This window comes from Dasypus novemcinctus, chromosome 5 (assembly GCF_030445035.2).
Source record: "Dasypus novemcinctus isolate mDasNov1 chromosome 5, mDasNov1.1.hap2, whole genome shotgun sequence".
NCBI lineage: Eukaryota > Metazoa > Chordata > Mammalia > Cingulata > Dasypodidae > Dasypus > Dasypus novemcinctus.
In genome coordinates this window covers 107,341,778-107,369,764 of record NC_080677.1, presented here as the reverse complement: position 1 = coordinate 107,369,764, position 27,987 = coordinate 107,341,778, and the positions used below count along the sequence as shown (strand labels likewise).

Here is a 27,987-nt window from a genome sequence, read left to right as displayed (position 1 = left end):
CCAGACCTAGCTAAGCAGGTGACCCAGAGGAGCCGCCCTCTGCCCCAGGGCCTTCCTCTCAGCCTGGTCATTCCTCCATGGGCCTCCCTGGGGTCTGGTTCAGTGTCGGCAGGTGAGGAGGTGGCCAGAGATGGAGAGCACACTCAAAGGAACAGCCAGAGCCTCTGAGACAGGCCGCACTTTATTTGGGTCTGGAGTTTTCCACCTAAGCGGCTCCCAGCTGAGCCGCATGACATGTGCAAAAGTCCCCCCAGAAAGCTGGGCCTTGCAGTGTGTACAAAAGGCCCCCCATGGGGCAGAGCTGTGCAACTGTAAATAAAAAAAAACAAACAAAAAAACAAAAACAACCAAGAGAGAGAAATCAGCCTCCCAGGAAGCCTGGCCTGGGCAGGTACAAGTCGCCCCGTGTGCTGCCGCTGCTGCCTGCTCCGAGTCTGTTTTCTCCTCCGATTGTGCTTTCTCTTCCAAGTCCTTAAAGCTCTAGGGTTGTGGCCATCAAAGGGGCAAGGCACAGTCCTCGGGGGCAAGGAGGCCCGGCTGGCGGTGCGGTTTGAGGGTGATCTTTGTCACACACACAGACGCCCCCCCAACACACACATGCTCCCCCACTGACCTCAGCCCCACCAGGACACCTAGGGCTTCCCTGCCCCCCCCCTTTAGGCCACAGCCTCTGCCCCTGAGCCTGGCCCCAGTGGCCCTCACGTCACATTCTAGGGGAGGGACACTGCCCTGAGACAGACAAGGCCCTCCAACCCCTGAGGGCACGTGGGGTGGGCAGGCTCTGCCGTTCCTTTCACACCCGGGGCGAGGGTGTGCAGTGTCTGATTCTGTGCGTGTGCGGCTGGGCGTGGCACGTGTGTGTGTGAGTGTGTATTTGGCTGGAGGTGGGGACAGAGGCTGGGGGAGGCACTTTTGGGGTTCAAGGCACATTGACTTTGAAGGGGCTGCCGGGGACACTTTCGTCACCCCACTTGACGATGAGGATGTAGTCCCCTTTCTCCTTGACGGTGTAGGTGACATTGTAGACCCGGCTGCCCATGTGCTTCACGTACACCTCCTCACAGGGCGTCTTGGGCCCGTGCACGCCCACCATCATCATGTTGGTGCCTGGACAGGGAGGCAGAGAGGGACAGCTTGCACCAGGGGTCCGCAGTCCCTCAGCAGCCCACGGCCTGCTCCCCGCCGCTTTTCCTGGTCCCCACACTCCACCAACACCCCCCTCCCATGGAAACTTTGCGCCCCCTCTCCAGCCTGCCTGCTTTGCTGCAGTCCACAGTGAAGGAGTTCTTCTGGCCCACGAAGGCCTGGGACAGCCCGGGGCCCCGCGTCACCACCTTGCTGGCATCGGAGGAGAACTTGGGGATGGAACTGTAGCTGGAGCCCCGGCTTGAGGACGACTTGGTCACGGTCTCCACCAGAACCGTGGACGTTTCATGAAGGCTGTGCCCTCCGGATAGGCGGGGACCTGAGGGGCAGGGTGGGGTGGCCATGAGCCCATCAGAGGGGCTCCCTGCCCCTCAGGTCCTCGGCCAGCGATTGAGGTCCCAGGCCATGCTGCCTGCACAGGGAGCCCCCACCACCTTTCCTCAGCTTCAGCATCTGAGGAAGACAGCATCATCCAAACAAGCACCAAGCTACAGGCTCGACTGCATGCCTGTTCCTGCGCAAGGGCCTCTGGGAGCTCTGTCCCTCATCCTTCCTGGCTTTGTCAGGAGACTCAAGGAAGATCTATCCAACCAACAGCTCAAACAGCTTCAAAAAGGGAAGCTTGTTAAAGTATTTACTGATCTCTGTCTTCTTAGAAACAAGAAAGATGGGAAACCAGCAGGGAAGACAACAAAATTAAAGCATGGGATCCCTGCAGATAAAGGTATGGCAACAATAAACAGGAAGAACTTGATGGTTAGAAATGATTTTCTGTAACCCCGTAGGATGGTTTGCCCATGTAGAGCCAGGCTCATCTATGTTTTTGGTAACTTGTCCATGATCTTTAGGGTAGATTATTATGAACAGACACGAACGGCCTCTGGCCATCCAGCCAGGTGAGTGGGGCTGCAGGCTGGGATGGGTGCCCCTCCCTCCACCGTGGGGCACTCACCTGTGACCTTGGCCTTGAAGGGACTGCCCACAATGTGCTGAGGGCCTCCGTACTTGATGGCAATGAGGTAGTTGCCAGGGGCCATGGGGGTGTAAGTGACCACATGGCCCTCAGGACATTCCCGACAGTCCAGCTGCACCTTGGAGGGGCCGTCAATGGTGACGGACAAGGCTCCCGAGCCCGCGTTCAGGGTGTTCACGATGAACTCTGACGACACGCCTGCGGGGATAAAAGCAGCCGGGCTCTAGGCAGGGGAAGCGAGACCCAGGGCTAGACAGGGCAAGGCTCCCCCGAGGGGGCCATGCGAGGACTCCGGGGCTCAGGTCATCCCTGCCCTGCCACAGGGCAAGGCGGTACAGACAGGAGCTGGGGACCCCACATCCAAAGCAAAGCTCACTCACCAGTGGTGCCTCCCTCGAGCCCAGGGCCATAGGCCGACACCAGGCCTGGGTCCCCAGCCTGGCTCTGCTCCCCCACGCGGATCTTGAAGGGACTGCCAGGAATGTGGGCACCATTGAACTTGACGTCGATGGAGTGGACTCCATTCTCGTGCGGGATGAAGCGGATGGTATGCTTGTCTGTGGGGCAGAGGGTTGGAGGTGAGCCTTAGTCCTTCCCCTCCCTTTTCCGGAGGGTCCTGGCCTGGGCAGCGGCGGGCAAGGGCAGGGCCAGCTCACCACTGTCCAGCTCGGAGACGTAGCACTCCTCCACGGCACCGGAGGGCGTGTGCACCCTAGCATCGATCACGCCCCGCGCCCCATTGAGCTGCACCGCAAAGGACGCCGGCTGGTTCACCTTGAGCCCCGTCTCCTGCAAAGACCACAGAGGATGCTCAGCCTCCCGGGGGGCCAGGGGAGTGGCCCTCGCTGCAGCCCCATACCGGCCTCACTGGAAGCCCAGCCGGGGGGCGGCCACCTCCCAGCCCTAGCCTCGCCCTTGACTGCCAGCCCAGCACGGAGGGCAGGCTCTCAGCAAGGCTGAGGTGGGAGGCGGGAGGCAGGGGCTGAGCCTGCCACCCTCATCCACCTGCGATGAGGCGGGCACCAACCTAGCTGTGCTAGCATGACAGGGATAAGAAGAGGACGTGCCCCTAGTCTGGGTGAGGAGGTGACCCCCAAGAGCCAATCCTAGAGGGGGCGGGCCAATGGGGAGAACTGGAAGAAGCACAGGGAGGACTCCAAGGGCCAGAGACTGGAGGGTAGAGCCCTGTCCTAGGGTGAGTGAGGGAGAGGAGATACACAAGGGCTCCCTGAGGGGCTGCCAGGACTACTTAGGGGGCAGCTGGAAGGGGCTTCGTCCCTCATTTTTCTGCTGAGCATAGGGAGGGGGCTGTGGGTGATGCCCCCGAAAGAGCCGCGCTTGGCAAGCTCCTTTCCAGTGCGTCTCCTTAACACATGTGCCCTGGGTTTACACGGGTCAGTCTGGCTTGTTGAGAACCCGCTTTGCACATATTCCCATAGGAGATAATGAAAAGAAGACCCCCTTCATTGCTCACTCGTCCAGCCGCCTTCTCTCTAGAAATTGGCAGCGGGGGACAGCAAACCTGGCCTCCCAGCAGCCAGAAGACCCAGAGCCCAGCTCTCAGTCCACGAGCACTTTATGTCCAGACGCACTCCTGGCCCTCTCCCAGAACCTGCTTACCCTTGTTTTGTGTTTATTTTATACTCTTATTCTAACAAGTTTTGGTATCTAGTTTCCTTAGTTTAGAACTCTCAAATGGAGGTGGGACAGACTCCCAGTAACATAAATGACAGGTGACGGTAAGGACGGGATCTAAGTGCAGGGCAAATCTGCAGAGCCAAGGGAGTGGCCTCAGGGCTCGTTGTCTTCTCCCCGCGGGCCCAGCCTCTGCGATGCAGTCAGTGGGAGAGGGGGCTTCGGTCCCACTGGCCCTTCCCAGTCATCGCTAGGCTCCTGGCCATGGGGGCCACCATCCTTGACTCCCGCTCCTCTTCAAGGGGGTCACCTACCTGGAGACTGGTGACCGTGAGACGGCGAGCATCATCCGAGAGGGAGGCCACAGGCACCACGAAGGGACTGTCGGGGATGTGCTCATCATTGAACTTGATGGAGACCTCGTAGTCACCTGGGGAGGGGAGGCCGGTCAGCACAGGCCCCGGGATGGGAGGGCAGGGACAGAACCGCCCCAGCCCGGCCTCATCCCAGAACAGGCAGGCTCAGCTCTGGAGACAGATATGGGTCCCCAGAAGTGTGGGGTGGAGGGAGATGGGACGCAGCACAAGTCAGGGGCCCAGGTGAAGGGGAGTTCTGCGGCCCCAAGCAGTTCCCGTGCTTGCAGGGCAGACACCCAGTCTGAAGGGCAGGCAGACCCAGCCCCTGCCCAGCACGGACCCACCTGGTTCCTGGACAACATAGGAGACGCCGCAGGAGCCGTCTTTGCGGTCCTCAAAAGCGATCTCCGCCTTGCTGGGGCCCTCCACGGCAATGGACAGGCCGCCGGCACCTGCTTCTCGGGTCCAGATGCTGAACTCGGCTGGAGACGGGGAAGCAGGCAGGGGCGGCTCCTCAGCACCCTCACCCAGGCCCCGGCGGCCCCGGCCCCCGCTCCTGGCACCCTGCCTCCTCACCTGGCACGCCAGCCACGCCGCGCTCCAGCCCGGTGCCTCCAGCCCGCACCTTGTGGGCACCGCCTTCACCCAGGGGCCCCACGGTGAACTGAAAGGGGCTGCCGGGCACGTGCTGGCCGCGGTACTTGACGGTGACCGTGTGGGGCCCCATCTCCTGGGGCACGAAGCGCACGCTGTAGGCGCTGTCCTCCCCCTCCACGATCTCCGCGGCTTCCATCTTGCCCGACGGGCTGGTCACCTGCGCGGCCATGTCCTGAGAGCTGGCCTCACCTGAAGGGGGTGGGGACGGTCAGGGCACACCGGGCCGCTCCTGGCCCAGCATCTCGCCTCCCTCTTCCGTAAAGCCGCCTCCTCTGCTTGGACCCGGCCCAGCCGGCTGGAGCCCGTGTGCCAGGGCCTGGGCCCGGCTGACCGGTCCCTCCCCACCCTGGGGATGGAGGGCCCTGCCCCTGCTCACCCTCCTGCTGCCGGGTGATGCTGCCGAAGGAGCCCAGGCGTTCCCGGCCTAGGAAGTCCCCGAAGACTGCAGGGAAGGGGTCTCCGCCCACCTGGGTGGACTCCTCCACCCGCACCTCCCGCTTGGTCTCCCCGCCCCGCGTCTTGCTGATCTCCGTGCGCTCCGTGCGCGTGTACGTGTGGCTGCTGCGTGTGAAGGTGCGCGTCAGGCGCTCCTGGGCAGACACCATCTGGAACCAGTTCCCTGAGGGAGAAAGGAGGGAAGTGAGGGGCGAGCAACTGGAGGAGACCCCAGGGGCCGGCGGCCCGGCCCAGCCCTCCCCCGCCACCTCACCCAGCCGGTACCTGGGATCTTGAGGTTGAGGTCGCAGGTGCTGCCGATGGTGGCGATGGAAGGCGCCTGCCTGCGCCGGGTGATGCTTTCCTTCATGCGGCCCTCGCCAGTGACCTTCACAGTGAAGGGGCTTCCTGGACGGGGAGAAAGTGCGGGTCAGGTGCCTCCCAGCCTCTGGGGTCTCCCGGCCTGACTTCAGCCCGGAGCCTCACCAGGCACGTGTTTGTCAGCAAACTTGATGTTGATGATGTAGGTGCCAGGCTCAGTAGGGCAGTAGGTGACTTTGCATGTGCCATCCTCCATGTCCTCACAGTTGATGTCCACCTTGCTAGGGCCTTCGATACTCAGCCCCAAGCCCCCATAGCCTGTGGGAGAGAAGCAAGCGAGGGGTGTGTCTCCCTCAGTCCCTGCTGCCCCCACTGCCACTTCGCCTTCCCCTGCCCAAACTGCAGGCCCTGGCACGGAATGGGCATCCGATTGCGTATAGTGACCAGTCCCTATGGCTGACTGGGGATGGACAGGCGGGGTGGATCCAACAGGGAGCTCAAGGGCAGGAAGAGGGGTGAGCCAGGCACTGACCAAAGGGCCAAGGTCCAGGGCAGTCTGGAAAATTCCCTAAAGTTGACCTCTTGGGTTCCAGTGAGGGAGGGAGAAATGGAAGCACAGGAGAGCTGAACTTTCCCATAAGAGTGAGGGAACTAACAGAGGGTTCCCATCTCCCCCCAGAATGTGAATTCCAACAGAGACCAGGCCAGGAAGTTCAGGGAGGAGGGTATGGCCAAGGAGGGTGGGCCAGGAAAGCAGAGCAGTGGAAATGGGGCGAGAAGTACCTGCATTACGAGTGTCCACGATGAACTCTGCCACCTGGAAGGTCTGTCCCTCCGACAGGCCTTTGCCCCAGACCCGCACCTTGCTAGCGTCCCCAATCTCAGACGGCCCCACGAGGATCTTGAAGGGGCTGTTGGTGACGTGCTTGCCGCTCTTGCGCACGCTCACCACGTGCTCCCCCACCTCCTTGGGGGTGAAGGAGATTCCTGTGGAGGTGGGGGTGTCAGGCCCAGCGTCCCGGGCCGGCCGCCCTCGGGCCTCACCCCCCGCGGCCCCCGCCCGGCCCCGCGCTCACCGATGTGCCGGTTGGGCAGGCGCTTGAGCAGGCAGGGCTCCTCGTTGCCCGACGGGGCGCGGATGCTGGCGGTCAGCAGGCTCAGGTCGCTCTCTGTGATCTTGAGTGACACGTCCGTGGAGGTGCCCACGTTTAGCTGTGACGTCCTCATCGAGTCATCCCCTGGTGGGCGAGTTGGGGGTCAGGCAACTGGACTCTGAGCACAGAGTGGCCCAGGACTAGGAGGGCACGGCCTTCCTGCACTGGGATGGGCCCAGCACCCCAACTTCTCTTGGAGACACCCTGTGGATGTCCCTTTCCTGAATGTGTTAAATCCCTAAAGGAGCCTTAGCATATTTTAATTTCGGGTCATGTGTTTTGGTGGAAACAAAGTGCAAGACTGGACCATGCAGAATGTGTTTCAAAGTAAAAGGGGTGGTTGGGTATTTCTCACTTGCTGTAGAGAATAGAGCATTCCTTGCATCTACCCAAAAAGGACCTCTGCCACCTCGAGGAGCCTCTGCCCTAATGCCTGGGCTGGACACACTGGGCTTGCACATGCGTTGTATGCTGGATGGTGTGTGTGTGTGTGTGAGCACGTTGCGGGCTGCGTGTGCACACATCCCCACCCCACCTGTGATCTTGGCTGTGAATGGGCTCCCCGGGATGTGCTTGTCATCAAAGCGCACGATGATGCTGTAGTCTCCAGGTGCTGTGGGCAGGTAAGACACAGTGCAGGTGCCATCCTTGTTGTCCTTGCAGGTGATCTCCGCCTTGGACGGGCCCTCCACAGCCAGGGACAGACCCCCTGTGGGTGGAGGTGGGGCTGAGATCAGAGGTCCTGCCCTCGTCCTGTACGCAGGGGTCCCCGCCCGTGCCTGCAGCTCCCTCACCTTCCCCGGCATCCTTGGTGACAATGGTGAAGGTGGCTGGCTTGTTGACCATGCCGTGGCTCAGGCCTGGCCCGTAGGCACTCACGTGGCGGCTGTTGATGGCATCCACGTAGAACTGCAGGGGGCTCCCTGGGGTGGGCACAGAGTCGTTAGTGGGAACAGGGGCTGCTGCAGCCCACCTTGGTCCCCATCACCTTCCCAGCAGCCTCCCTTCTGCTCCCTTTGTCTCTGTCATAGGTGGGACCTGACTCACAGAAGTCAGATGGATGCATCTCCAGGGCCCAGCATGATGCTCAGCATTTATTGTTGTAAAAAGGAAGGCAAGAACGAAGCCCCCGTTGGCCCCTCACCATAGCCCAAGTTTGGTGTGGCCCCCAACTCACCAGGGATGTGGTTGCCGTCGTACTTGATGCCCATCTGGTGCAGGCCTTTCTCGGTGGGCGCGTACCTCACCGTGATGGTGCCGTCCTTGTTGTCGGTGATGTTGGGCCGTGCGGTCTTCCCGGAAGGCATCCGCACCTCCCCTGTGGGCAGGCGCAGTTAGCAGGGGCACCGGGTTTCCCCCACCGCAAACCCCCGGCCACCCCGGGCCCCACTCCTGTGTGGTTCTGTTTCCACCCCAGAGGCCAGGCACCAGGAGACAGCCTGGGGCAGCGGGATGGGGAGCCTGAGTTCTGGTTCTGCCCCAAGAGCTATGTGACTTTGGGCAGCTCACTTTTCCTCTCTGGGACCCAGTTTTCATCTATAAGACAAGGGGGTGGGCCTGGAGAAAGGTCTCTCCCCGCTGAGCCTCACACCCCAGGCACCGGGCAGTACCTGTGAGCTCCCCTTTCTGCACAGTGAAGGGGATGACCAGGTTGAAGGGTCTTAGCATGGACTCCATCGGCTCCGCGGGCACCACTGGCTCCTCTGTGGCCTGCGGCAGGTGAGAGGAAACAATCTTTAGCTGGGCAGGGCCTGGGGCGCTCGGCATGAGCCAGGACTGAAGTCCAAGAAAGAGAGGAAAGAACGAGATGGTTAATGGTGAAACCAGAAGAGCAGGAGAGGCAAGTCAGCTGCAAGAGAAGAAGTGCTGTGCCCAGCCCAGGGGCCCCCCTGCCCAGCCGAACTCCCACCTGCTCCCCAAGACGGCCCCGGACCACGCCGGAGCCCTAGCTGCTGAGGAATAGAAAGAAGAAGTGAAGGAAAGGGGCGGAGGAGGAGGGGGAGGTCTCGCCCAGGCAGGAGGTGGCAGTACCCAGTGTGTGGGGTAGGCGCCAGGCCGGTGAGGTGCATAGGGCTGGTGCAGCTGCAGCACGTCAGAGGGCTCCTCCACGTGGGGCATGGGGTCACACGCCTGGGGGGCGGGCAAGGCACGGGAAAGCACGGGGTGTGGTAGGCCAGCCACACCAGCTCAAGGGACCAGAAGTTGGCACAGGCCTAGGCTGGCAGGATGGATGTCTTGGGTGCTTTACCATCTAGGCAGGGCAGTGGGCCTGAGGGTCAGAGACGAACCTAGCAAGCTCTGCCAGAGAGAGTGGACATTCAGGGAGCCAGAGGCAGGACTGTGCTCGCCTCCCACTTGGGGAAGCTGCAGGGAGAGCAAAGGCTTGATTTTAAAGCACCCTGGCTCCAGAAGCCATCGGTTGTGGGGAGAGGGTTCTGGGATTCCTTTCTGCTGCTAAGAGCACCCGGCCCCACCTCCCCAGCCCCCATCCAGCCCTGCCGCACGGCCTCGGAGCTTACCAGCACGTGGAAGGGGCTGTTGGGGATGTGCTCGCCTCCGAAGCGGATGGTGATGACGTACTTGCCCGGCTCGGGCGCGGTGTAGTAGATGTCAAAGGTGCCATCGTGGTTCTCAACCACGTCCACATCGAGCTCCGCCCCATCCGGTGTGGACACCGTGCATGTCACCTTCCCCTTGCCTGCCGCCTTGGCGTCCACCGTGATCACCGTCTCCTCCCCGATCTGGATGCGAGGGCCCAGGCAGGCACCTGCCCCACGGAAGAGCCAAGTCAGGGGGGGTGGGGGCTGAGGCCCAGGCCCTCTCCGTCCCCAGCCGTCCCATACCACCCTGCCCACAGCAAGAGGAGAAAGGTACTCACCCAGGCCGTGGCCTCCGATGGACACTGGAAATAGAGAAGAGTGTGAGGCAGCACAGCCCTCAGGCGGGGCGGGGTGGGGCAGGGTGGGGCGGGGCAGGGGTGGGAGGGGTGGGCTCTCTGACCAGCATCCCCTCCTTGCTGGGCCAGGGACCTGGAAGGGTTTGGAGGGGGTGCTGGAGGGTGAACAGGGCCAGCGGAAGCCGGGGGGATGCCCACCTGTGACGAGGCACTTGCTGGCGTCCCCGGTGGGCAGGGCATGGATGCGGAAGGGCGAGTAGGGGATCTCGTCGCCGCCGTACTTGATGGTGATGGTGTACCGGCCGCTCATGTCCGGCAGGTAGGACACGGTGTAGGTGCCATCCCCATTGTCTCGGATGTTGGCCTTCTTGGGCTTCCCCTCGGGGTCCTGGGGAAGCAGCAGGGGTCAAGGCCTGCCCGGGCCCGGGGCCTGAAGCGGGAGGAGGCCGCGTGTGGACTCACCAGGATCTGCACGGTGAGCAGCCCCTCGCCAGCATCCCGCGCGTCGATGGTGAACTCCACGGGCAGGCTGGCAGGGATGCCCGCGGCGTTGAGGCCAGGGCCGCTGGCCCGCACCTTGCTGGCATCGTGGGCTGGAAGCACCTTGATCTTGAAGGGGCTGAGGGGCAGAAGGGATGGCTGGGGGTCAAGGTGGGGGGTCGTCTGTCTCCTCCTGGGCCTGGAATCCTCCCCACATCCAAGGGCAGGAGGGCTGACGCTGGGGTGGGGAGGACAGACCGGATCCCAGGAGCCCGGAGGGAGGTTCTCTCAGGGGGTCCTTGATGGAGCCTGAGCATGTCCTCTCCTATCCCCAGGAGGACACTACCGGTCGTTTAAAGAGGAGGGCTCAGAGGGTGCCCTCTCCCAGGCCTGCCATGCTTCTTCCCAAGGTGCTACATGTGGTGAAAGCCTGGCCCAAGGAGAGACCCCAGGGGCTGTGCTGGCTCCAGGGCGGAGATGACAGGCAAGAGCAGGACGGGGCAGCTGAGACAGGTGAAGCTGCGGCCAGTGGGAGGGGCTCTCCCTGGGCCCCAGCAATGACCCTGCGGGTGTGGGAGCCCCCAAAGCACAGCCACAGCACGAGGGTCCAAAGCTGGTCCTCACCTGCGAGGCACCTCCTGGTCGGCATACTTCACAGCCACCGTGTAGGGCCCGTCAGTGGCCGGGGTGTAGTGGACAGTGTGGGTGCCATCCCCATTGTCACGCACCTCCACAGGCTCGGCCACACCTGGGCGAGGGGAGTAGCGTCGGCAGAGCCTCCAGGCGCCCCGCCTTGCCTCCCTCCACCTTTCCCCAGACATCCCATACCTGTGGGGCCCAGCACGGCCACCTGCAGGGGGGCCCGGCCAGCTTGGCTGCAGTCCACCGTGAAGGTCTGGGGTACCCGGGCCCTGACGCCAGCCCCCAGCCCTGGCCCTGAGCACTTCACTTTCCCAGGGTCCACCACGTCCTTGACTGGCACCCGGAATGGGCTCCCTGCAAGGAGAAGGGCATCAGCCTCCAGCCACCTGCCTGGGAGGGGCTCCCCGATGCTGAGGAGCCAAGAAAGAACCAGGCATTGACACCAGGGAGGCTCGGGGACTTGCTAAGGAAACAAACAAGAATAAATGAACTTGGCTGCAGACTGAGTGAGGCTGGGCAAACCTCTCTCGTTTGGGCCGCAGCCTTGGAAGAAGGCCTGCCTAAATTAATAAGATGTTAAAGAGGGAATAATTTTAAGAAAGTGTGTTTTTAATATTATGGTTAATAATAATAACAAATATGTGAAATTAGGTAAGTTAAAGGGGAACTTTAAAAAATAGTAGCATGCCCAGGTTATGCCGTGACTGAACACTCCGCACGCCCGCGCGGTTGTGCCCTGCAGGAGAGCAGGGAGTTCTCTGCGTTGCAGACAAGAGGAAGAGGGCATGCGAGGCTGTCCTCGCTCAGCCACCCAGAGTGGCCTGGACTGTGTCTGAGTGACTAAACCCACCACGAGTGGACCTGCACCTCAGGGGCCTGGCACTGTAGCAAGGGCGCTACGGCCACTGGGGGCCCTCAGAAGCCAAGGGCTGGGATGCCTCCAGTGTGAACTGGAGGGGTTGTCACATCCCCTGCAGCCACTGTCCACCCCTTGGTCTCGGCCCTCAGCACCCAAGCCTGCCTCCTCCACACCCTTCCCCTAGGCTGTGGCCCATCCTGCTCTAGGGTTCCCGCTCCCCACAGTTCCACAGCCACCCTCTTCCCATTCTCCTCTTACTGAACAAGCAGCCAGCTGCCCCCCAACCTTGCCTTCCCAGAGCCGCCCACCCGCCGTCTGCACACCTGGGATGGGCCGCCCCCCGAAGGTGATGTTGACGTCGTAGTCTCCAGGAGTGAAGGGGATGTACTCCACGGTGCAGCTGCCGTCCTTGTTGTCCTTGCAGGACATCTTGGCTTCCGAGGGGCCCTCAATGGCCAGGCCTAGGCCCCCAGTGCCCGCACCCCTGCAAGGCAACAACCCCGCAGCTCAGCGAGGACCAGCGAATGGGGAAATCCGGAGGAGCAGCTGAATGGGGGGACGGTGGTGGAGGGGAGCAGGAAAAGGAGTGCAGGCCGCTGGGTGCCTAGCTGAGAAGGGATGGCTACAGGGCCTGGCCTGAGATACTGGGGAGGTTTGCTCCAGGGTCACCCCTCGAAGGGGCACATACGGAAGGAAAAGCGGACAAGGCCAGCGCCTGGGATCGGGTGACCACAGCGTCAGGGTCAGGACTAGGAAGGGGGTGAATACCTGGTCTCCACGGTGAAGCGGTTGGCCTTGTTGACCAAGCCACCCTCCAAGCCTGGCCCGAAGGCCCGGACCCGGGTGGGGTCACAGCCCTCCATCACGCCCACTCGGAAGGGGCTCTTGGGCACAGCCACGTCATCGTACAGCACCTCCACCAGATGCACGCCTGGAAGCCGGGCCACACGGAGTCAGGCAGGCCATGTGCCCCCCATGTCCGCCCCTGAGGATGCAGTGACCCGAGCCCCAGCTGTGCCCCATCCCGGGCACTCACCCTCTTCAAAGGCAGTGTACTGCACACGGTAGGTGCCATCCCCGTTGTCTGTTATGTAGGTGTCGGTCTTAGCGCCAGAGGGGTTGAGCACGCGCGCTGTCACGTGGTTCCCACCCTTGGTTGTTAGGGACCTTGCGTCCACGGTGAACTCAGTGGTCACCTCACGCAGGACACCTGGGCCCAGGAGAGGTGTGCTCAGCAGGTGGAGGGGCAGCCCTCGCGACTCTACCCAAGTCCGCAGAGGCCCCTCCTCGGGCCTGACGGCTTCCTAAGTGCTCATCCCGAGCGCCCAGGCCCTGTCTCCCACAGCCTTGGCCTGAGCTCTTGAGAACTCATGGTGACATCTCTGTCTGCATCCCACTAGGCTCTGGGCCCCTTGACGGTGGGCCTGGGTCTCCCACCCTCCCCACCCAGCCCATGCCTAGGTGCAGGCCTGAGCAGGTGGCCACTCACACTTCCTCAACCCTAAAGCTTCTCCTCTGCACCCTCTAGAGCAGGGTTCTCAGCTTTTTAGGATCAAAACCCCTTAATCTGATGAAAGCTGAAGAGCTCCCCAGATAATTGCCCAGGGGCAGACCAATTTCGCCACTAAAGAAAAGGCAAATCTTCCCCCTCCCTGCACTGCCCAGCCCCCGGGCTCCTTCTCGGGAGCTGCCTGAGCCCCTAAGATCCCTCCCTCCACCCAGGCTGCTCCCTGCACCCCTCCTCCCACCGACTATGCGGCGCCTCCTCTCTCACTCACCGTGTGGCTCCACGCCTGGCCCCGAGACCTTGATGCCGCTGGTGTCGACAGCAGGCTGCACGTGGACGCGGGTGGGGAATTTGGGCACGGGGTGCCCGCCATACTTGATGGTGATTGTGTAGGCGCCGGGGAAGGCGGGGCTGTAGGTGATGTGGTAGGTGCCATCGGCGTTGTTGTGGATCAGCACCTCGGCCTTCACGCCTGCGTCCGACAGGATCTCGATGGTCAGCTCAGCGTCGCCCGCCTCCGAGCAGTCCACGGTGAAGGTGGCTGCCTCGCCCACCTTGCCACGCTCCAGGCCTGGCCCACTGGCCCGCACCTTGCTCGGGTCAAACACGGGCCGGATGGTGGCCTTGAAGGGCGAGCCAGGGATGTGGGCTTCGGCGAACAGGATGTTGATGGTGTACTCGCCTGGCTCCGTGGGCAGGTAGCTGACCGCACACGAACCATCACCATTGTCCTGGCACTCGATCTTGGCCTCGCAGGGCCCCTCCACGGTCAGCCCCAGGCCCCCCGTGCCGGCCCCCTTGGTGTCGATGGAGAACGGTGCGGGGGTACCCACCAGCCCGCCCTTGAGACCAGGGCCATAAGCGCAAACCTAGGGGAGTGCAGGTATGTGGGTCCCAGTGCTTGGCCTCTCCCACACCACCCTCCAGAGCTCCCCACCCAGCTTAGCACACCTCAGTTCTAGCAGCTGCTATAGACCAGTTAATTAGTGTCAATCCTTGTAACAATTCCAGATGAGGAAATGGAGGCAGAGAGAGGCTAAATAATTTGTCCCAGTTGGTGGACCTGGGATTCAAGCCCAGGTCTGATTCCAAGGCTGGGTTCTTCACAGCCAAGTTGTCTCAAGGGCAGGTCCTGGGGTGGGGAGGGCTCCTTGGCTCTGGGTCTTTGGCTGTGTCCACTCCCAGGTACCAAAACTCCCCCTGGCCTCTGCCCCTGCGACTCATCCATCTCCCCTCCCAGCCCCCAACTCCCAGCTCCCGCCAGCCCCTCATTCCGCACCTTGGAGGGATCAGGGGGCAGGACAGCCTCCACAGCGAAGGGGCTGCCAGGCACTGGGTGGCCATCGTAGGTGATGTCCACCTTGTAGGGCCCCTCCTCAGGAGGCATGTAGCGCACAGCCTGGGCTTCAGCTCCACCCCCGGGCTCCAGCTTGCAGGGGATGGGTCTTCGGGAGGGCGAGGTCATCCGCACATCCAGCTGGCCCTGACCTCCAGCCCCTCGCGTGTTCACGGAGAACGCCTGCTCTTGCCCCACAGCCACCTCTGCGTAGACGGCAAGAGACACCGTGAGCTGGGACGCTGGGCTGCCCCACCTCACTCCCTTACTCCCAGGGCAATTCTTGTCCCACTTACTGCTGTTGAGGCCTTGAACTTTGACTTTGCTGAGGTCCAGTGGGGGGGCCACATTCACCACAAATGGGCTCTTGGGGACAGGGTCCCCGCCATAGGTCACTGTCACTGCCATATTGCCCTGTTGGGTGCAATAGCAGATCAGAACGGGGCGGCTTCACAGTCTGGCACAAGCGCCTTGGCAATGCAGACACTGAGGCTCAGCAAGCCACAGCAGGAGAGCAGACAGGGAGGCAGGGAAGGGCCAAGGATCTAGGATTGCACCCGTAGATTTGAGGGAACACCTGGGACCCAGATCAGCCAGGATGGGCAGGGGCACGGGAGGGGACGGGGCATACCTGCTGGACAGCGGTGTACTTGACAGTGTAGGAGTAGTCGTGGTTGTCGATGATTTCAAAGTCCCGCACAGCCTCCCCCTTGGCTGCCCCAGCAAAGTGCACATCCAGCTTGGCCTTGCCAGCACCCTTGGTCAGCACCGTGAAGTGAGTGGGCTTCCCAACTTCCACACCTAGGGAGCCCACCCAGAGATGGTGGTGAGGGCCTGGTGGCCACCTCGCCCCAGCCTCACCCCAGCCCTAGCCCCAGCCCTAGCCCCAGCCCAGACACCTACCAGTGCGGTTCAGCCCCGGGCCCTCAGCCTTGACCTTGCTGGCATCGTGGGACGGGTCCACCTTGATGTGGAAGGGGCTGGCAGGGATCTCCTGGATGGGGGAGGGCTTGGTCAGGGCACATCAGAGAAGGCCACACCCCTGCCATGGGCCAGAGGACCCGTGTGGACAAGGGCAGCCTTCCAAAGGCCCCGCTTTGTTTCCTCTGAAGCGCCCTGCCCACATACAGGAAGTTCTCAATAAATGTCGGAGGAATTGGACATCCCCTGCCCCAAGCCACAGCATCTCCAACTGCGTGCTTAGACTCAGAGGTGCAGGACGCCCATGGCTACAGAGGGGGAGAGGCTGGGGTACCTGGTTGGCAAACAGCACCATGATGGTGTAGCGGCCCGCCCCGGGGGGCGTGTACTTGACTGTGAAGGTGTCGTTGTCATTCTTGATGATGTCAAAATCGATGTCAGCCTCTGCAGGGCCCACCACACCGGGGGCGCACTTGATGCCAATGCTCACATCCCCTGAGGAGAGGCAGGCCCCTACCCGTGAGCAGGGGCGCTCAACAACCTCCCCAACCTGACCGGTTCCTTGAAATCCCTGGGAAAAGACGGCCAGAGCCGCAGCCCCGCCCAGGCCCCGCCCACCAGCCCGGCCCCGCCCACTACCCAGGCCCCGCCCACCAGCCCGGTCCCGCCCGCCCGCCGGCGGGGCTCACACCTTGCCCCGCCTCGCTGCAGTCCACCGTGAAGTAGGTGGGCTCGTTGGCCTTGAGGCCCGTCTTCTCCACGCCGGGGCCGTACACCTTCACCCGCTCCGGGTGGCTGCCCTCTCCCACGTTGACCTGTGGGGAGGGTTGATGCTCAGCTAGGTGCCCCTCCCTCACGGCCCATCCCCTCCTGGGATCGGCCTTGGACCAGGGGCGGCCTCTTCGTGGGGGCCTTGAGATGGGGAGAGGTGACAGGGGCCCCGGACGGCCATGTCTCCCTCCTGGGGCTCTGCCTTCCCCCTGGCAGTGGGCATGGGGCAGGGCTTGGGGGACGAACCCGGAAGGGGCTCTTGGGCACGTTGACGCCTCCCCAGGAGATGATGATGGTGTGCTTGATGGGCTTGGTGGGCACGTAGGAGCAGCGGAAGGTGCCGTCACCATTGGGGATCACCTTGATGTCGATGGGGCAGCCATCTGCGTCCTGTGGACATCACCCAGCAAGGGTCAGTGAGCTCGGGCCTCCTCAGCGCACCCACGCCCTCTGCTGGCCTCAGGTGGGACTCCCGCCAGCCCTCCTTACCCGCCCTCCAGCGCACCCACTGCCCCCGCCGCACCCCAGCCCCAGCCGGCGGCCATGCCTGCCAGTGCTTTGGTGACGGGACACCCCCACCCCCCACCCTGGGAGCCAGGAGACCACCCCATCTGCGCGGCCGGGTCTCCCAGCCTAGGTTTCCTCATCTCTGAAGTGTGTTGGTAGAGGAGATTCCTAAAACCTGAAAAATGAGCCTTTTAGGAAGAATCATCCTCTTGGACCCTCAAGAATACATTCATTAACTTTCAGGGGGCAACGGATACCAGTGTGAGAATATGACTTAAAAAATCAATGTCTTATTCAATCAAAACATCTTTCAAATAGCGAAGTTATTAGGGTAAAACGAGTTTTGTCTTTATAAGTATGTTTTTAAGATTATGACCAATAAGGAAACACAACATTCAAAACTTCCCATAGTACTTGTGAACCCGTGAGAATCAGGTCTGACTTTCTATGACGCTACAGTTTCCTGCCTAGAGGCCCCTGTCCCTAGTCTGCCCCCAGCCCTCTCAAGGTGCCTGCCCAGGGAGGTGAGGGGCAGCAAGGCTGGGCAGTGCCCCACCTGGGCATAGAGCTTCAGGTCCCCCTTGCCGGCTGCACGGGCGTCGATGGTGAACTCGGCGGGCTTGTCCACGATGCAGCCGGTGGGCTCCAGGCCAGGCCCAAAGGCCTTCACCTGTGCAGGGACAGGAGAGGAGGGCCTGAGTTGAGGGCTCAGGAGGGTCAGCACACCCTCTCCCCGGGCCCAGGGTGCAGGAGCTGGGGCTGCACCTTGTCTGGGAAGCAGTCCGGGGGGGCCGGCTGGATGTGGGCAATGAAGGGTGAGTCGCGGATGTCCTCATCGTCGCAGATGACATGCACGGCATACTCCCCGGGCTCCGTGGGCCAGTACCGCACGTCGCAGGAACCGTCCCCCTTGTCATCACACTCGATCTTGGCCTGCGAGGGCCCCTCGATGGAGAAGCCTGGGTGCGAGGCAGGGAGGGTCAGGGGCACAAGAGGCACCAGGGGCCCTCAGACAGGTACTGGCTATCACTGTCCCAGCACCCACCCCAGTCGCCCATGTCCCGCCTCCCTGCTTGCGTCCTGTCCCATCCATTCCCCAGAGGCTACACCCACTGGCCTCCTGCCACTGTCCAGGGTGCCCCCACTACACCATGCCCCAGCAATTCCATCTTCTGGCACCAGCCACTCACCCAGCGTCCCCACCTCCGTGCCAATGGCCTCCACCACAAAGTCGGCTGACTTGCCCACCTGGCCAGTCTCCAAACCGGGACCCCAGGCCCGTACTTTCTGCGTTCCTGCCTCGGGGCTCACCTGTACCTCAAAGGGGCTGGGTAAAGAGAGAGTGGGTGTCAGTGCCAGGAACTGCTCCTGCCAGAGGCTCTAGCTCCTCACTGACCCCAGGCCGCCTCCCTCTCACCCAGAGATGCCCAGTTAGGAAGGCACAGGGGTGCATGGCACTCACCTGCGGGGGATGGCATAGCCGCCCCATGTGATGGTCACCACGTACTTCCCGGGCACCACCGGATAGTACTCGCACTCGAACACTCCGTCCCCTGCCTCCCGCACCTTCACTGGCTCCTCTGTGCCCTCTGAGGAGATGCAGGGGGTAGGATCAACCATCGGAAGTCCCACCTCCTCTGTCCCCTCAGAGAGCCCTGGGGACCCAGGCCCAGGCTGGGGGCAGTGCTGCCAGTGGGCAGAGCTAAAACCCAAGGCAGGGACCACAAGTCATCAGCAGTGTAGCAGGTAGGGCCGACAGAGTCATTTCCAGCATTCAGACTGGGAAACTGAGGCAGGGAGAGATATGCCTGAGATCCTGTGGTGTGACTCCCTGGAGACCAGGAGGGAGACTCCCCCAGGGAGCCATGGTGCTGGCTGTCCCTGCCCTTAGGGAGTCAGAACCACTGGCCGTATTTCCTCCCCGCTCCCCGAGCCCTGGGCCCCAGCACTCACTTGGCCCCTTGACTGTGACCTTGAGCTCCCCGCTGCCAGCACCTTTGGTGAACACCTTGAAGTCTGCCACCTCCTTCACACGCACACCCTTGGGCTGTAGACCTCGCCCAGAGGCCCGGCAGGCATTGGGGTTACAGGCTGGGGAGAGGAGGAAAGGGCAGGTCAGGAGTTCTGGGGGGTCCTGGGCTGAGCCTTAGAGCCTCAGCCCCTCACGACTCACCCCCACCTCACTGTGCACAGTCTTCCTGACCCCCTCCCAGGCTCAGGCCATGGCCTGATGCAACCCTGCCCAGTGTCCCTGTAACCACTTGGGGAGCCACGCTGGGCAGGGAGCTGGTTACAGGCCCTGGATCAGGCAGGTTGTGAGAAACCCTTCCTGCTGGGGTTCTTGGGGTCACTGGCACTGAGATAAAGGCATGGCAGAGCCTGGGCAGGGAGTGGGGCTAAAGGTGACAGGGAAGGGTCCTTTACTCGCCTGGGGTGGCCTTCTCAGAGCCACCATGGTGACCTTAGGAACCAAGTCATGCCACAAAACATTCAGCAGGGCCACGGAACAAGAGATAGCCCACATAATATGAAGCCTGCCACAGAACACAGGCAAGGCATGGAAATCAGCCTGCCACAGAGCCCTGCCAGGGCCACGGAACTCAGACCTGGCCCTGAACAAACACAGGCAAAGAATGGTTATCTCAGCCTGCCATGAAATGTCATGGAACCCTTGGGATGCCCCGAAACAGGCAATGACAAATAATCCAGGTCTATGTGGATCACAGGCAATAGCACAGAGGCTGGGGCTGGCCACGGAACACAAGGAAGGATACAGAACCTAGATTTTATCATGGAAATTACCAGTGGCAAAGAAACCAGATCTGCCAGAGAACACAGGCAGTGGCATGGAACATGGGGCCTGCCCCAGAATGCCCCGGACGGGGCACCACACAGCATAGGTGAGGCCCATCAGCTACAGCCAGGCCTGATGCCACCTCCGCTGGACAGTACTAATGTGATGCCACTCTCTCGGGCAGGTGGACGATGGGCACAGAGGGCACTGAGTGGCAGGGAGCAAACCACGTGGGGGGAGCTACCCACAGATGGCCTGGCACACAGGCGCTCACCGTATGTGCCCCCTAACGTGGCCCTGTCCTTCCCCTCAACCCTTCCATGGGGCACCTGTTCTGGCAGTCCTTCAGCATGACCTCCTGACATGGGGGTGGGCTGTGAGGGTCGACAAGAACAGGGTCTCTCCGGAGTCCACATCCTGGCCATCCTTCTGCTCACTTTACGCCTTCAGCAGCCACCCCCAGCCCTCTCTGGATTCCGTGCCTCACTTCCCATAAATCCTCAGACCTGGAATTTGGAGGTCTGGTCCTGGCCCTGTTGAGGATGGTCGTGGGGATGGGTGAAGGGCCCTTACCTTCCGCCACGTGGACGGGGAAAGGGCTGCGGGTGATGGGGGCACCAGCGAAGGCCACGTGCACCGTGTGTGGCCCCTCCATCACTGGCCTGTACGTGCAGCGGAACGTGTTGTCGCCCTTGTCCTCCAGGGCCACCTCCACCGTGTCCCGCCGGCCCTGTGGGTCCACGATCACCACGGCAACATCACCAGTGCCGGCCCCTGCCATTGACGCAGGCCGTCAGTGCCCGCTCTGGACACAGCCGCCCGGGGCTCCCTCATCTAGGGACCATGCAGCCCCCGGCTGGGACCTCTGCCTCAGCCCCCACTCTCGCCCCCCTGCACGTGGTCAGGGGCTGAGCCCCTGGCACGCCCCTGGGGCCCTTCTTACCCGCAGTGTAGATGTCAAAGTAGGTGGGCTTGTTGGCCACGTTGCCCACAGGCTCCAGGCCAGGGCCACGGGCCGACACCTTGTTGGCATCCCCCAGGGCCATGCCCACGTTCACCTCAAAGGGGCTGCGCTCGATGTTCTGGCCAGCAAAGAGCACGGTCACCTGGGGGTCAGGGGCCAAAGGTTAGCTGCCCGGGGAAGGCAGCTCTGAGCGAGGATGGAGAAGGGCAGTAACACCCAGGAGAGCGAGAGGAGGCTGGCTGGCACACTGGGGGAGCGAGCTGAGAGGGGTTCATTCAGCCAGGACCAGGGGGTGAACGGAATGCGGTGCAGGGGGAGCCTCCCGGAAGATACCTTGTGCAAACCAGCGACCTTGGGCACGTAGGACACGGCATAGGTGCGGTCCTTGTCATTGTTGGGAACCACCTTGGCCTGTTGGGAAGGAAGAAGTTTGTAAGTCACGGTGGCTGTAAGCCCCTTCCCCGCTGGTTCCCCGGCCCCACAAGGCCCCTATCTACACAGCAGAGTGGTGACCTGGGTAGCCAGCTTCAGGCCGTTCCTGCTGTTGACCCTGTAGTCCCTGGTTCCAACCCCGCACTTTTCCTGCCTGCCCCTGCTGGCCTCTCCATACCTCCTCGGTGTGGCCCTCGGGATCCTCGATGTACACCAGCACCTCGCCTATGCCGGCGTCCACGGTCTGCACGGTGAAATGGGCAGGCTGCAGCACGGTGTTGCCTTGGGGCTCGATGCCTGAGGGAAGGAGGGCAGAGCCCAGGTCACTGTGGGAGACCCTAGCATGGGCACAGCTGCCGGGGTGGAGTGGGGTGGGGGTGAGGGGCTGTCAGGGGCCAAACACATACCAGGCCCATAGGCAAAGGCCTTCTTGGGGTTCAGCTGCTTGGATCGAACGGGGGCGCCAGGTTTGAGCTTGGCCTTGGGGAACTGGGATAGGTAGGTCATGACAGAATGCTCATCCACGTTGGGGTCCACAATCTCCTCGGGGGCAATCACCTGGCACAGGGAGGAGCAGGGTTACATGGTGCCCACTTTACCTGGCCAGCCTGGTCTCACCTCCATCCTGACCGGCTTAAAGACCCAGCCCTTGGCCCTCCTGTCCTTACAACATGCCCCCTGATGGGCAAGTGTACCTGGGGTACGCCGAGCCAGTCGTCCGCCTGTTGCATGGCCTCCCGGGCATTCTCCACGGGCTGGTTGGGGTCCCAGGCCTCCCAGTCGGGGCAGAGGCCTAGAGAGACGGTGGTGAGAGATGACGATTAGGGGAACCCAGTCACCAGAATGCGGAGCATTTGCTCATCCCACACCCTCACAGGTTGTGGGTGCACACCCCGCCCCCCCGCTCTAGGCCCAGCCAGGTTCCCATTGTCCCCTGGTGCGGCGGCCCATCGCGGCGAGGCTCACCACCGGTTAGAGGCACAGCCCTTCCTAGCTCCTCGTACCAACAATGAGGGCTTTCTGAGCAGCTGACACAGCCTGGCACCAGCCCTGCCAGCCTGCTCCTGCCTGCTCGGGCTCAGCGCAGACCCTGATCCCCAAACCCTGTAAGGGCACCCCCTCCTAGACCTCTCCTGCCCCATGCTCAGGGGTAGCCAGAGGAGGTCAGAGTGCCATCCACGCCTCTCGCCCAGCCCGTAGAAGGTCTCCTTAAAGCTGCCCTCAAGTCAAAAGTCTCTGTGTACTTCCTCTCCCCTCCTACTGCCCAGTTGGGGAAAATGAGGCATTGAACGGCCCCGGGAGAGATGAATTCCCCTCTACAGCCACCCAGTCAGTACCCAGCCCTCCTAACAGGAAGAATGCTGAGGCAGCGCCAGAGCACTCCTGTGAGTGGGGTGAGGGATTGGGGGGGGGGGTGCTTGGTCCAGGCCAGAGCTGGAGGAGGGTAGTGATACTCATGGGCAGGGAGGGGGCCGGCTCAAAGGCTGGAATCCATGACCGGCCGGAACAGCTGAGCTCACTGCTGGCAGCCACATCAGCTATGGGCCGCGGCTCAGCAGCTGGGAATGCTTCCCAGGCGGCCGGTGCCCCTGCCTCCCACCCTCTGCTCCCCGGCTGACCCCAAGGTGGGGGAAGATTCTCCCAAAGGGCCATGACTCCCCAGAGGCAGGGCTGACCAACTTAGGGTAGAAGACGACCCAACCTCTCAGGAGATAAGGGTCAGAAAGGAGGCTGAATATGGGGTGGGGCTCTAGCTTGTGATGCCTCAGTTTCCTCATGGCCCTGATATGGCCAGGGCCTCCAGTGAGAGGGAACAGCGCTGGTCACCTGCCACTGGGCCTCAACCCCCTCTCAAAGCTGTCCCAGGGTGACAGAGAGGAGAACTTTCTCTGGGTCTAACACCTTTCCTTCTTGCTACAATGGCAAAGTAGAAAGTGCATGGAGTAAGGAGTCAAGGCCCTGGCCTCTAGGTTTAGCTCTGCCGCAGATAAGTCGTGTGATCTTGGACAAGTCACTAGCCTTCTCTGGACCTCAGTATTCTTGTCTATAAAACGAGGGGCTCTAAATCTTTGCCCGGCACCGCCATCAGCAAGGGCCTGACTCTGGCAGTGATCCTCAAGTGGGGGAGAGGGGCAGCCCCACAGGTGATTCTGACAGCCTCCAGCCTCTGAACCGCAGCTTGTCCCAGCTCTCCTTCTGGGCTCGGGGCGGCACGATGGGCCCGCTGGCCCACTCACCGGGAGCACAGTTGTCCACCAGGGCACCCAGCGCTTTGCCGTCCTGCCAGTCGCGGTTGAAGTTGGTGATGGGCAGCTGGGGCACCTTGTTCTGGATCCAGCCGAGTAGACGCTGCTTGGGGGTCTGCTTGCGGGCGTCCTCGTCCTCCTCATCCTCCCACATGGGCATAGAGATGGAGTAGTGCAGGATCAGCGTCCAGATCAGGCCCAGGATCAGCTTCAGGTTCCCATCCACGATGGCCTTGCTGTCTGCAGAGCAGAGGGGACAAGCTGGGCTCAGGAGGGACGCCCCTCTGCTGCACGGCCCCTCTGCCCCTGGAGTGCCTCCCTCACCTGGCTAAGGGGACAGAGCTTCTGGAGCAGCTGCTGGAGCACAGGGGTCAGGTCTCCTACCTCTGGAAACTCCTTCTCTGCCGACCAAATTGCCTCCCTTCTGCCAGACCGCAGCCCAGATTCTAGTTCCTTAATGGACCCCCTCCCTTCAGAATGAGACTGCTTCCTTCTGCGTTCCCCAAACAGGTACTTTCACCTCGATTACGGCACTTGATTCTGCCTCTTATACTACAAGCCGCCCAGGTAATTATCCGTTATTTGTCTGGCCCTGCTGCATTGTAAGCCTTTTGGGGAAAACACTGGGTTGTTTGTTTTTAACAGTTTTATTAGGTATAATTGACCTACAATAAACTACACATATTAAAGAATATAATTTGATAAGCTTTGGCATATGTACATACCTATAAATCTACCTCCACAAATCAAGAACATAAACACATCCATCACCCCAAAGTTTCCTAGTTCATACCCCTTTGTAATCCCTTCCTCCTGTCCCTCTGCCCCTTCCCTCCTCCCTTCCCAGGAAACTACTGATCTCTCTGTCAGTATAGATTAATTTGCAATTTCTAGAATTTCATACAAATGGGATCATTCAGTATGTACTCTTTTTGTCTAGCTTCTCTCACTCTATACAATGGGTTTTATCTTTCTATACTCAGGGACTGGAACTTAGTAGGGTCGCAATAAATATTGGTTGAATGAATATTTTAAGACTTGGTTCCACCCAAATTTTACCCTGAATGCCATAAAAGGCTTTTGGACAAAGGGGTTCTGGGAGGAGACAGGATACAGTGCCTGCTCAGTTAAGGCTAGGAAGTCCTTCAAATTCTGAGGGTCAGGGGGATTTCACAAGAGCCAGGGGAAATGTCGCCTATCAGGACTCAAATCTCAGACACTGTGGACCAGAACCAGTTCCCCAAGATTGTGGGACCTAGTTCTCCTGTAATAGCTAAAAGGACTACCCAGGCACTGGGGACAGCCTAGAGGAGAGATCTCTGGAATCAAAGACAATACAAAGCCTAAAATCCTAAGCTTCTCTGAACATTGCTTTTAGGAGGTTGGGAGGGAGTGAAAGATTCAGCCTTGTTTACTGGTGTTGCCAGAGAGATGGGAGAGGGTGGGGTTCAAGGCTCCCCCTACACATCTTTCCTGCCCCCCTCTTTCCCAGATCTTGGGGGAGGGAGGAAGGAGACCAAGGGCCTGGAAAACTACGGCATCCCCCAGCCCACCCCCACCTGCCTCCAGAAGCGGGAATCTCAGCGTCCCTGTCCTCTGCCTGGCAGGCTCTGGCCCCCTAGGCTCCCCCCACCCTTTCACTGATTCATCCTTCCTTCCCCAGCAGCGCCCCCGCCCGCCCCCTTTCCCCTGGCTCCACTGCAGCACAATGGTTTGGCAGCTTTCGGATTCCATGACACACTCCCTCCCGGCCTCCCAGTGCTTCCCTTCTCTTTCTCAAACACACACAGGCCCACAACACTTTCACACAGTCTTGACACCCCAGAGCCCCACAGCCTCACGACCCTGACAGCCTCCCAAGCTGGTGCACGCACATGCAGAAGTACTTTTTGGACACTGGAGCCAGACCCCTGGGAGGGAGGGCTTGAGGCTGCCTGCTTGGGAGGGGGCGTGTATGTGTGGGGGGGTTGGGGGCGGGGGCGTGATCATTCATAGTTGCTGGAGAGAGAGGTTTCTCCCCAGCAACTGGCCCTGGGCCAAACAGCCAGTGAGCGGTCCACAGCCTGAAGCAGGAGAGGCCAGGGGGCCCAGGGTCCCACTCTGAGAGCAATGACCTTCCTCTCCCCAGGCTGAAGAGGGGAGCTCGCTAACGCAGGCTTCCTCACACCCTACCCAGCGCCCGCCTGGGGATACCCCAAAGGGGGCGGGAGGAGTCAGCCAGCCAGTCCCAGAGACCACCCCAGGCTTCCAGTGGAGGGGGAGGAGGAGAGGGCTGGGCCGAGGGAGGGGCTAGGACAGCTGCTGCCCCCTCCAGCCCCTCCCCCGGCTGTTGGCTCAAAGAGAAGGAATAGCAACTGGGGAACAGCTGCGGGACAGAGCTGCCTCATAGGCCCCTTTGTTTGGAGGGGCTGAGGGGGCAGTGGGGGCCCCATGGGGTGGTAGGCATAGGAAGGGTTCGCAGCTCCTCCAGCCCAGGCTGAGTACCCCCTCCTTCAGGTGGACTTCCCGGCTCCCACCCCAGCCTGACTTCCCTAGAAAGGGAAGCAGGGTGTCTTTTGGCCTCCCACCAAGGTGCCCAGATGCTCGATTTCAGTCCTGAAACAATGTCCCGCGGGTCTCCTCTTTCCGCCACTAAATGGGACAGTGGGAACTAGAGGAAGCAGGATGCTCCCGCCCCGAGGGTAGCCCCTTTACATCCCCTCAGGCCGGGCAGCGCCTGCCTTCTAAGCCCCCTCCCCTCCCGCCTCAGCCTCAGCAGCTGAACTGCTGACAGTTTATCTCATCAGTGCTAGAGCTTGGCGCGAACCGGGAAAGCTCCCCTTCCTCTCGGCGGGAACCCGAGGGAACTTCCCTCCCACCCCCAGGCCAGGTTTGGCTTCTTCCCCCTCCAGTCTGAGCCCGCCCCTGCACAGTCCAGCCCGGGGGGCCCGAGCCTGGCAGCGCCGTGGGGGAAGGGAGAGGTAAGCGCAGGAAGGACGAGGCCGGGAGAGGGGCAGTGGGCCGCCCCCGTGGCCGGCGAGGAGGGGGAGGCTGAGCAGTCTCCTCTGACGGCTCGGTCAGGCCTGGGGCTGTCCCACCAGACCCCGCCCAGGAGTGTCAGTCCTGCCTTTCCAATCCCAAGGTGCAGGAGGTCGCCCCCCCACCCCCACTCACATAGCCCTCAGCCCCACTATGTTCATCAGTGCCCCCTCCCCCACCCCCTGCCCTCAAGCTTGTCCTTCTGGAAAGCTCAGAGACATCTGCTGTGTCACGGAGGCAGGGCTATTTCCAGGCCAGAGCAGGCGGGTGAGGTGGGGGTAGAGGAGGGAGCACCGGGGCAGGAGGAGGTAAGGCGGAAGGAGGGGCCTGGACGGGGCAAAGGGCCCCAGACTGACCTCAGCTGCTAATTCAGGAGACCTAGAGATGGCCCTGAGGGAGAGTGGGGGTGGACATTCAGTTATCTGGGGGTGTCTCTGGAGCAGCGAGGGAGGGAGGGATCTCCAGGTTACCTGGCCCCACGCAAAACTCCCCTTGTGGGGCCCTGGGGTGTACCTCCACGTGGGGCCCCCTCCTGTAAATCAAAGCAAGGCTCTAGAGCTCACAGGGTCTTCCCGAGGAGGAGCCTGCCTGGAAGGCCGCAGGGTTGCGGGCAAGTGGAGGGGGTACTTCTTGCCACTCAAAGCCCATCCTTGGCTTCCTCTCAGCTCCTAAGCCTGGAGTGATTCCCCACCCCCCACCCAGCACTGACACACCTTCCAAATCTGGTTACACTCAATGACTTCCTCCCTTCTACAGGCTTTGTCCTCCCTCCCCTCAGCCCAGACAAGTTAGCTGCAGCCAATCCCCGGCGGATGGGGAGGGCTGGGGCAGGGCCTCCACGAGTGGGAGCCCCCTCCCCCCAGCAGGCAGACGCGGTTTGCGGCGGGCAGGCAGGGGTTAAAGCTCCCTGCGCTCGCTCAGTGCCTTTTTAGGTTTCTGAGGCCGGGCCCTGCCCGCCTCGGCCCCCCGGCCAGGGCCCAGCTGCCGAGCACATGCCTGCCCCGGGCGCCCGCCCCTCGCTCGCGGGGCCACCAGCTCGCGCTCAGCCTCAGAGCCCGGGGATCCGGGCAGCGGCTGGGACCGGTCTTCAGTCCCCTCCTCCCGGGGCGCAGGTGCTGGGAGGCAAAGCGCTTTGTTTGGGGGCAGATGTCCCCCCCCCAGGAATCAGTAAGGGGCACTAGCCCTGTCCTTTCCAACCAGGGCCAGGGTTGCCGGTTGGAAGGAGAGCGCACTGTGAGCAGGGGCGGGTTGGTGGGCGCGGGAGTGGGGAAGCTGAAGCTGGAACGGGAAGGTCTGGGCTGGCCTAGCTGGCCCGGGTGCCGCGAGGGGTGTGGAGGCAGAGCCTGGGCGAGGCGGTGAGCCGCGAGGTGGGCGACGGGCCGCAACCTGGGCCCAGAGGGGCGTTCCCCGCGCTCCCTCGCCGCAACCCGGGCGCCCGCTCCGGCACCTGCGCCCCGCAGCCCGCACGGCCCGCCCTCGGGGCGCGTCTCCCCTGCCCCCCACCCGCCTCGCCCGAGCCCTCGGCGCCGGCACTGACCGATGGACACGAGCTTGATGTGCTCGCGCTCCAGGAACTCGAGGGCCACGGACACGTTCTCCAGCTTCATCTGGCGGAAGTTGGGGCGCGGGTGGAACTTGCGGTACATGCGCTTCTGGCTGAGCACCTCGAGCAGCGCGATGAGGCGCAGCCCGTCGCTGAGGTCGCGCTGCAGGTCCGTCAGGCGCTTGCCCACGCACTTGAGGTGCTCGTTGCACCAGCGCGTGAACGTGTTCTGCTGGATCTTCTTCCACGGCGCGTCCTCCGCCAGGTCCTTCTCCGTGGACGGCATCTCGTCCGCCTCGTCGCCCAGGCCGAGGCCCGCGGCCTCCGGGTAGCCGCTGTTCATCATAACGGCGCGGGCTGGGGCCGGGGCTGCGCTGCCTGGGCGGGTCGCGGT

At 62.0% G+C, this 27,987-nt stretch overlaps 1 protein-coding gene across 2 annotated transcripts; it reads right to left on the bottom strand.

The window, feature by feature from the left end:
- Nucleotides 1–163: 163 nt before the first annotated feature.
- FLNC (filamin C) lies at nucleotides 164–27,987 on the bottom strand. Of its 2 annotated transcripts, XM_004463205.5 has the most exons (48): nucleotides 27,588–27,987; nucleotides 23,024–23,272; nucleotides 21,482–21,579; nucleotides 21,194–21,344; nucleotides 20,965–21,083; nucleotides 20,688–20,765; nucleotides 20,334–20,496; nucleotides 19,964–20,164; nucleotides 18,550–18,687; nucleotides 18,059–18,185; nucleotides 17,787–17,923; nucleotides 17,362–17,555; nucleotides 17,153–17,266; nucleotides 16,336–16,479; nucleotides 16,010–16,133; nucleotides 15,653–15,813; nucleotides 15,301–15,391; nucleotides 15,029–15,198; nucleotides 14,694–14,811; nucleotides 14,341–14,603; nucleotides 13,333–13,930; nucleotides 12,591–12,764; nucleotides 12,323–12,485; nucleotides 11,878–12,038; nucleotides 10,882–11,049; nucleotides 10,678–10,801; nucleotides 10,036–10,192; nucleotides 9,772–9,961; nucleotides 9,556–9,579; nucleotides 9,197–9,444; nucleotides 8,709–8,807; nucleotides 8,288–8,387; nucleotides 7,855–7,995; nucleotides 7,472–7,600; nucleotides 7,213–7,386; nucleotides 6,600–6,761; nucleotides 6,307–6,510; nucleotides 5,689–5,841; nucleotides 5,488–5,610; nucleotides 5,144–5,386; nucleotides 4,687–4,956; nucleotides 4,455–4,592; nucleotides 4,069–4,184; nucleotides 2,776–2,908; nucleotides 2,500–2,676; nucleotides 2,099–2,317; nucleotides 1,256–1,465; nucleotides 164–1,107 (listed from the first exon to the last, which is right to left on the bottom strand). In XM_004463205.5, exons 1-48 carry the CDS (start codon nucleotides 27,937–27,939, stop codon nucleotides 920–922), a joined length of 8,178 nt encoding a protein of 2,725 aa, XP_004463262.1. In that variant the 5' UTR covers nucleotides 27,940–27,987; the 3' UTR covers nucleotides 164–919. The 2 variants fall into 2 exon arrangements, with proteins under 2 accessions (XP_004463262.1, XP_004463263.1); XM_004463206.5 differs by lacking the exon at nucleotides 8,709–8,807 and having other exon boundaries at nucleotides 27,588–27,986.

What these genes read in the sequence shown, in the direction of transcription:
- FLNC (XM_004463205.5), bottom strand. Translation starts at nt 27,939, where the DNA reads ATGATGAACAGCGGCTACCCGGAGGCCGCGGGCCTCGGCCTGGGCGAC. An exon ending in ATTCACAGCCAAGATCACAG is followed by an intron (nt 6,762 to 7,212) that starts GTGGGGTGGGGA and finishes CTCGCCCACCAG; the next exon opens with GGGATGACTCGATGAGGACG. An exon ending in CTTCAAGGCCAAGGTCACAG is followed by an intron (nt 1,466 to 2,098) that starts GTGAGTGCCCCA and finishes CCTGCCCCTCAG; the next exon opens with GTCCCCGCCTATCCGGAGGG.